The sequence below is a fragment of the Rhagoletis pomonella genome, unplaced genomic scaffold, assembly GCF_013731165.1.
Source record: "Rhagoletis pomonella isolate Grant_MI unplaced genomic scaffold, Rhpom_1.0 Rhpom_scaffold_04936, whole genome shotgun sequence".
Lineage (NCBI taxonomy): Eukaryota > Metazoa > Arthropoda > Insecta > Diptera > Tephritidae > Rhagoletis > Rhagoletis pomonella.
This window is the reverse complement of record NW_023463484.1, coordinates 1-9,076: the sequence shown is the minus strand read 5'-3', so window position 1 is coordinate 9,076 and position 9,076 is coordinate 1. Positions and strand designations below refer to the sequence as shown.

The following is a 9,076-nucleotide window of genomic DNA, read 5'->3' as shown; positions in this document are numbered from 1 at the left end:
TGGTGGTTGTGTGCTCAAAACGGCATTCACAGGTCGAGAGTCAGTGTAGGTCAACACTGTACTCTATTGACAATAGCGGTTGTATGCGCCGAGAAGGTGGTGATAACTCCGGGGATTTGTACGCCATCGACGTGAATACCCAGCTGGACTCTGATTTCCTTCGTCCAGGTGGAAAAGGGTTGCCGAGGTTTTCGTAGGGCAGAGGGTTCGACTCCTTGCTCTAAAGAAGCGTTTACATCGAGAACAAGTCATCAATCTGTTCCCAGACACCTGGCTATCAAAGAATATAGAGACGTTGGCTTGTCAGATACTTACTATCCCTTAATAGAGAAGCCATCTTCTCTATGGCAAATGCATCCGCTGAAAGACACTGCAGTTAGCATGCAGGCGGTATGATTACCTTACTTGATGGTTCTTGGAGTACAGAGTAGGAAGTTTTCATACTTCCCATCTGAGGCCATTTTACTATTGTGAATGTCCTCCAGGAGTATCTGTTAAATAGCTTACCCTTCTAAGTGAAGTTGAGAAGGTAAGTTTTACTTCTGTGTTTTTTTTTCAGCAAAGCTGGTTTAGAAGCGATATCCCAAATGAACCTCTTGGTATTCGCCAACGTTGGAGCAATGCTACTTTACCACAGCATCCCGAATATTTACTGCTGTCATTAATACCTTGAAACTCCACAGTCGTCTCTGTTAAATTTTCATGAGTAGGTCCCAATTCGGTGGTTGTTGGGAGTTCTCTATCCACTTTAATGCCTATTTCATTCCCTTCGATATTGTGATTCCCAGGATTCTAGCATAGATAAGTGTTGTCGTGAGTCTGTTGGGTTGAGAAATAAAAAAGTGGAAAAACAGTAACCGTTTCCATCGCGAACTTAGCTCAGTGCGTGGACTACTGGCTCTGTAAGCCAAAGTCGCTGATTCCAAACCCCAGTGAACTCGATGATGAAGTCTGATGAGAAGATGTTGTGATCTTCAAAGTAGCAGCTATAAGATCTATCATTTGTTAACAATTATTTTTCAATAAAAACGCCTTCAAGCTCAAAAAAATTGTTGTATGTATTGACGACGCAAGTCATTCCCGATCGGTTCTTAACCTCACTACTTTGAATCCCAACGCTTTGATTGCTATATGGCGATCAACGATATAGAGTCCTACTATACTGCATTACACAACTCCTTCTTCCATCTTGGATGAAATACCGTCATTCCTGATCGATAAGTCAGAGGCATTCACAAAACTGTATGTTCTACTTTTAAAACACCAAAAAATAAACAAGTGTGTGCAATTCTCAAATGACCAAAATATTATTAAACATTTCTAAATAATCAAAAGTTTAGAATTCATTTTTGGATCATGGATAATTATTTACGGTTTTTAGCTGCCAATAATGTATATTTATTTAAATTGGCAAAAAATAATAATAATTATGTAAAAACTTTACATTTTCAAAAATCTATGTCCAGTTTTTGAATTAACCAAATAATTTATGTCAAGATCTTAAATTAGGAAAGCATTATGTAGAGTTTAGATTTTTATTTTATTTTTTGACAAAGAAAAATTATGCAGAGGTTTTAAGTATATATGCATATGTATGTTTGTTTTTTTTGGTTATGGAAAAATTGTGTATAGTTTTGAAATGATCGAAGTTGTATGTCCAAATACAAAATTTTGTTTACCAAAAATATATGTATCTATGTTCAGTTTTTGTTTTTATTTTACTTTTTTGGTAATTTGGTCGAAAATTCTCTAACTGAATGAACATTTGCTGTTATTTACTACATGCATATGTATGTATGCATGTATTGTCTCCGAGCCACACAAACAGCGACTAACTATCAATAAATTATTAACCATAACTGTATACTAGAATAGCCCAGTTTTCAATAGTGATGCAACTAAAATTAATTTTTTCTCCTTCTTCTTTCACACCCGCACACCATATCCAACATTTTCAATTACAATACAAAATCAATTGTGCGCCTAATCAAATCGATGAACACGCAATTCAACGATTTAATCAACGGCATAAACTATCTACTACGCAATGGAATTGGAATAATGGCGAAATCGTGGTAATTGTGGCAATGAATCCGTGGTGGCAAACGGCAGGATTAGGCGTCTATATCTCACGCATCGAAGAGAATTCAGTAGCGGAGCGCGCCGGCCTGCGCCCCGGTGATACAATCCTAGAGGTGAACGGTACGCCATTCACTTCAATAAATCACGAGGAGGCGTTAAAAGTGAGTATGATACTAGTTAGTTAACATTATTAACATAAGTAATAAAATATAGATGTACATACATACATACAGACATTTATCACTATTCGCTATCAATATACATATGTACATATAAATAAATACTGCACCAATCAATCAATCAATCAAACAATCATGCATGCCATCAAATAATCGATTGATCATTTAGCTTACATAGATACTTGAAAACATGTAGATACTCGTACATACATACATACCTACATACATACCTACATACGTATATAAATAGATGCAAACAGCAGTTCCACCCGTTTTTTTTATTTTTTTGAAAAGTTAATTAAGGCAGATTCTTATAAAATTTGAGTGTATAAAAGCACAGAGGCATAACAGTTAAAACTCTGCATTTTCATTTCCATTTCCATTTCCAACCAGTAAACAGCTTCGTGCAAGCAGTGACATACACATTCACAAGCCCATCATTATCATACCTTTAATTTAGTTACCGTAATGACAATAGTTTTCGCCATCCTTGATGGATTTAATATGCCACTTTCATATCTACATACGTACATACATATGTACATGCATATCTGAAATATTCGCAAAGTGTTTCCACATTACAGTCATCAGTGTACTATGCAAAACACATACTTTAGTATACATATGACAGAGATCTGTAATGGAATACAGTTTTGCTGCACAATTAAATTTTCCAGAAAGTCCGTAACCATTTGCTTTCTCATACTAAGAGTCCGCATAGTGTAGGGAGGTGTAGGCGAACACAAATTTTGTCCGTTTCGCGATTCTACCGAACCGATTTCAAAATCATCCGAAATGTATTTTTCTGTAAATGAGGAGAGTTTTATGGTTTCAAATTGGTGAAAAATTACGGCCAAAATCGTCGTTTGAAATTTTCCGTATTTATGTACTATATTATTGTTGTTGTAACCCGTTAAATTTTTGTTGTTTTCGAATTTTGTTTTACTTCGTATTTTACAAAGAGAGACAAAGAGAAATACATAAGTTTTAGGGTGAACGAAAGGCTAAGAAAATGTTTTCAAATTGTTCGAAATAAATTCGACCATAAAAAATTTAATTATTGAAAGTTATCAAGTTACCGAAATTTATCGAATCATATACCTCATTTATACCGACACATAAAGCGCTTTGACCGAGTTCGCTGTGATTCAAAACAGATGCATAAACCAAATTTCAATAGGCTCAAAAATTCAAAGGTGCATTGACTCGAATTTGTTTTCAAATCGGTTTTTTATTTCTAGAATCGGTTAAAAACCAGGTATAAACACATCGCTCTTTTGACGCGAAGTGAATATAAGCTGATTTTTGTTAAACATCCCGTTTTAAATCTGAATTATTATTATAATAAATTTAAATTAGTGTTCGCTTGCATTTCGATCAATCAGCAGTTTAATTATTAAAAAATTATAGAAAGAAAACAACAAATTATGTTTACATTTGAATACGTTTTTCAGTTATTGACACTTATCGAGTCACTGAAATGCACAGTTATCACAGTTTATGAAAAATAGTCGAGTTTTTGAATTTTGTTAATTTACTCTTTTTGAGATTCATTGACTTATCGATGTGTTTAAATTATCGAAATTTAAAGACAAACTGGAATGTATCGGGTCAACTCCAAGTCCTGCCAAAATCCTCCGAAGACTTTCAAAGATATATAAAATTGTTGGGACGTTTTAGTTCCAAACCTGGAGATTTTCCCGTAAGTAATTGTGTACCTTGTAAGGTACAATTTCGGCACTAACTGGCAACCCTTTTATGTTTGTAAACGCGTAAAGGAAACCCATCTGAAATAGTATCCAAAAAAAGGCCCTAAAAAGTCCGAAAAATAACGAATAACCATGATTAATTCAAAAGATTCCCAAAATAAGTACATACTAAAAGTCCTTAGACACAATTTATAAAAAATGCAAATCATAAATAGTCCAAAATAATCCGAAAAAATACGATGAGTCCTTGAAAAATCCCAAAAATGCATGTTTATTCTGAAAAAATCTCAAAAGCTTTCAAAAAATTTTTAAAAATTTCGAAATAGGCTTCCAGAGTTCCAAAAAAAAAAATCTAAACACTCCCGAAAAAATTCCCAAAAATCGAAAGCCGATAATTACTACCAAAAATTTTCGTAAAAAATCCAAAGAATCATAAAACGCTCCACAAAATCCCGAGAAAGTCCCGAACCCATTCGAAATAATGCCAAGCCAATTCCGAAAGTCACGAAAATAGGACACCGAAAAATCCCTGTAAAAACATCGCTCAGTTGCGATGTTGCCCTAACAAAAACTATTTTTCTTCTTCTTCTTCAAGTGAGGAGTAGTTAAGTATGAGCTCTTGCAGACCTCTACTATAGAGGAACATGTACATACATAAATGATAGCTTGTGTATACTCATCAGCTTGCCATAATTCATACATTTTCGCCATAAATGCAGTCCATTTACTTTCATTCAGACACACACACACACACACACACACACACACACACACACATAAATGCATACGCACGCTGCCACTCACACTATATGTACAATAGTTATTATCGCATAAAAATACATACACACACTACATTGTAGTTATTAACTCATTGCCATTCAGGCTTAGCAAAGGCCATTAAATTTTACTAACAATGAAGTTAACGTTGCGGAGCATTGCAGAATTTTTTCTTGTTGTTGTTGCACACTTTATTGATTTTTAATGTAATTTCCTTTGCATTCCATGCCCATATGTCACATATACACGGTCGCGCACATATACATACATACATGCATATGCACATTAGATGATGTTTCAAAATACATATAGTAAAGCCGCCGACGATGAGCACATGTTGTGATAGATACTCTACTATATTCAGCAGTATTTAATATCAATTGTCACCGATCAGCTTACATGCACATGCATACACGCCAAAACGTTTACCCAATCACAACTACAACAACAACTCATGCTCACCCAATGGAAAAAGTAGTAATGCATTAGATGCGTGATAAGTAGTGTAATATGTGTTTAGGCGCGTCTGCTAACACCAGGCGCCTAAATACATGCTATGTACTGCTGCATGTGCAAAAATTTCTTTATGCAATTTAGGAAATTTTTGCACATGCACTTCTCAACTGCCATGTAATTGAACTTTCTTAAGTTCTAATTAGATGGCACTTCAAAGTATGCTCTGCCTAGTCGGATGCATCCTCCGGACTCTGCTTCCGGAGCATTCTGCGGACTCTGCATGGCTTACAACCATGCGGAGGTGGTAATAGTTGATTGCCATTGGCCACAGTGCCTACCCACTACTTTTTGGTCCAATAAATATTTTTTTTATATACATACATGCAAACATACTGGTCTCCCCTCTCGCTGAGTTATTCAATATGTCTCTTATGAGTTCTAGATTCTATTACTGCTGTTTAATATGTAACCAGCATTCTAATGTATCCAAAGAGTCGCAAAAAATTCATATTAAATCGCATTCATTCCAGCATTACTGGTAATGGGAAATTTAATGCCACACTTTTCCTAGGTCATTGTCGTGAGAAAATAATGCATTTCGAATGTGAAAACGGCTGTTTTACTGACTATTTTTTATTTTCTCGATGACTTTGCATTAAATTTTCCTACTGGGCATATTCACAGCCATTCAAGTCATTTAGAGAATTCAAATGTATGAATGTTTATAAATTTCCCATCTATTTAGATGAGTTACATGCATACATATGTACGTACTTACTTATATTTGTCGTTGGTATTCGACACTTGAGTTTATAATGCAACTTCACTTGTTTGAGGTTAGATCACCAGAGTTATTTGCATACTAATGCGTGGGTATGTAGGTTTGTATGTACATACATAGATATTTGTGTGATTTATAGTGCTGGCTGTTGTATGCAGATGCCTTGGTTCATGCTGCTACCAGTGCAAGATATTATAATTAGATTGCAAAAATTGAAAAAAAAATTTTCATGTGAAATTGATAAATTTTACAATTTAGCTCAAATAAGATATGAAGAGTTGCATATTTATGATGCGAAATTGCAAGAGTTAGAATTTGCATCATTTTGAGAGTTCAGAAAAATATGTCAAAGTAAATCTTCTGCCATCTCTGACAATGAACTACTACCTAAAGTGAGAACTACGCATTACTTCTTGGTTACTCGTTTCTTTCACGATATGTTTTTTTTTTCATCCCTATGACAAGTGCATCATCTTTCTATGCTCTATCAATACCTCAGCTTACTTAACATATAGGCTCACGTGGCTGTCAGCACACTTAGGCTTTAACATATGCCAAAAGAACAAAAGAAAATGCCCGCTTCTAAGAGGATTGATTATGGAGGTGCCGGTTTCACAAGAACCGGTAATCAATAGGAGGACTTTAGACTTTATTTTGATTTTATTTATAAGAAACTCGATTTTGGACGTATTTCAGATCTGTCTAGCTTACGTAAACCAAATTATTACTCAAAAATATTTTATCAGAAATCTTAAAATATAATAATTTTATAATTCCGATGTAAAAACCATACTAATATTTTTTGGATTGAGAGTGATGCACCCTAATATATATAAATAAATATTTAAAAATCTTTATTAAAAAGATGTTGCAAACGCAGATACATACATACATGTGTACGTATTGTGTATAAATGATTGCGCTCGTGTATAAGTGAATTATTTGCTATTAAAGTGCGAATATTTGCAAAGAGCACGCACACATACAGACACAAAAAAAAATCTTTAAATACATATGTGCGGTGTGGTTATAATAAAGCACTGATGCCAAACACCATTCATGCAACATACATAAATTTGAGCTGTGAACGCAAAAAGAAAAAAACCGCATACGAATTTGATGCGCCGCTTGCACCCTCACGTGGCAGCGCTCACGCTCAGTTACATTTCAATGCAATTTGCAAACACGTATTAACACGTTTGCATATATGGCAATAAATACCTCGCTATTGCCCACATTCCCTAGTAAAAAATTATGCTTTTATGACCCAACAACGCCGATGGTAGCCGCTTTAAAGGGCATTTACATACATACTTGTGTTTGTTTGTATGAATGCATAAATGCATTTAGTACATAGTCCATTTGGGTTGCGTGGGCAGTGCTTTTGAGATGATTGGTCCACTCGAAGATGAGTGAAAAGGCATTAAAAGTGTTCACGAGTCCTTTTCTCGTAATTTTCTTCTTCTTTTATTTTCTTGCATATATTTCAATCAATCTAGTTCTAGAAACAAGTACGATAATAAAATAATTAATCAAGTATTTTAACAATTTTAGCCTTAGAACGTTTATTTAGGCGAAAAAGTATCGAAATTACTAATTTTTTCATTGTCACTTGAAAAAATCATAATTGTTTTTGTTTTTTAATAACTTTGGGAAGTTTTTAAATAGAAAGCTCATATAAGAGGCAATGGACGTTGGCATGAAATACAACATATCTGTGAAATTTCAAGAGTGTGCCACCAAATTAAAAAAAAAATGAAGCATGCTGAATAACTGACGCAGCTATATGGTAATTTTTGAAATTATATATTTTTTTTTTATTTGACTAATTTAATATACTTTAAAATGTTAAAATTATACGGTAAAAATGTTATTCTTGCCAAAACGAACGAATCTGGTGACAATGATTTAAGAAACTAAACGTACATGTACATGTTTACAGTTTTTATTGGCACACTCGAAATTTATTCTAAAATTGTTATATATGTACAAGGAATACTGTGTTAAATCTTCCACGCCAATATTAAATTGCTTTAAAATAATATTACTTTAAACATATGAGCACAAGTGGTTATTTTTACTTTTTTTAGTATATTATTTTTAAGTTTTGTTTTAAATACAATTTCGCGATGGAGTCTTGTTCTTAACACAAAACTGAAGATAATGCATTTTTCCATATAAGTGTGCCATCATTTTCGACCAAAAACACCTTTTTGTCGAAGAATGCTTTTGTGCACATCTATGTACATATGTACGTATGAGAAAATTTGCCTAAAAACCACTTGACAAAGCCTGCAATTTTTCTTTTAATTTATTTTATGGTGACCAACTTCAAAAGAAAAGCAGTAGCGCTTCATAACTGATTCGAAATCCATGCTATAGAAACAGACTTTACTGCTGGGCAATCAAATATGCATAAATGTGTGAAAATTCACATAAGCCGCCTATATTTACACATATTTATACACATGCGAGCATACATTTGTATTTTTCGCGATTTCATATCATTTTGCTGGAAATCAGGCCAAACGTTTAAACAATAAATTGGCAGCAACTGACCGAATTTGTTCAAAATGACCGTTAGCGAAAATAACGGCGGCTACTATGTCAATAACATGACAATAATAATCTACATTTATTGTGGTAATTATAGGTCAACTTTCTGCAATGTACTAATGAAAGTTAAAGTGATGATAAACACTTTCGCCACCCAGGTATGGCTTTCGACGAAAGAAGAACACATAAGCGCCTTTTATTTCTGGTTGTACATAACAAGTGCCTGTTAAAAGTAAACTATTTAGAGTATTCGAGTAATCGCCTTTTCCAAAGCCGGTTTTCGAGTTATTCGAAATTTTTCAATTAAACCAAAAAAACGGTTCCCGATTTTGAAATTAAGAAAAACCCGTATATACCGTTTATTTTACATAGTTTTCATGTCAGGAAAATGCTTATGTTGGGATGAAGTCATTACCAAAATTACAATAAAACTGTTAATAGCAAGGATAGCTTTTATTTAGAAAAGAGCAAAGCAAAACAAGTTGAGCGTTTTTTTTACATCAAAGTAAAACAAACATAAAAATATCAGTGAGAAA

At 33.9% G+C, this 9,076-nt stretch overlaps 1 protein-coding gene across 1 annotated transcript; it reads left to right on the top strand.

The window, feature by feature from the left end:
- Nucleotides 1–1,869: 1,869 nt before the first annotated feature.
- Nucleotides 1,870–5,219, top strand: LOC118754931. The gene is made up of 2 exons (XM_036489798.1): nt 1,870–2,243; nt 5,037–5,219. Exons 1-2 carry the CDS (start codon nt 1,893–1,895, stop codon nt 5,088–5,090), a joined length of 405 nt encoding a protein of 134 aa, XP_036345691.1. The 5' UTR covers nt 1,870–1,892; the 3' UTR covers nt 5,091–5,219.
- The last annotated feature ends 3,857 nt before the right edge of the window (nt 5,220–9,076 follow it).

Bases quoted from the DNA above. Each gene is read 5' to 3' on its own strand.
- LOC118754931 (XM_036489798.1), top strand. From the start codon at position 1,893: ATGCAACTAAAATTAATTTTTTCTCCTTCTTCTTTCACACCCGCACAC. The intron at 2,244-5,036 runs GTGAGTATGATA...TATGCACATTAG, and splicing joins ATCACGAGGAGGCGTTAAAA to ATGATGTTTCAAAATACATA.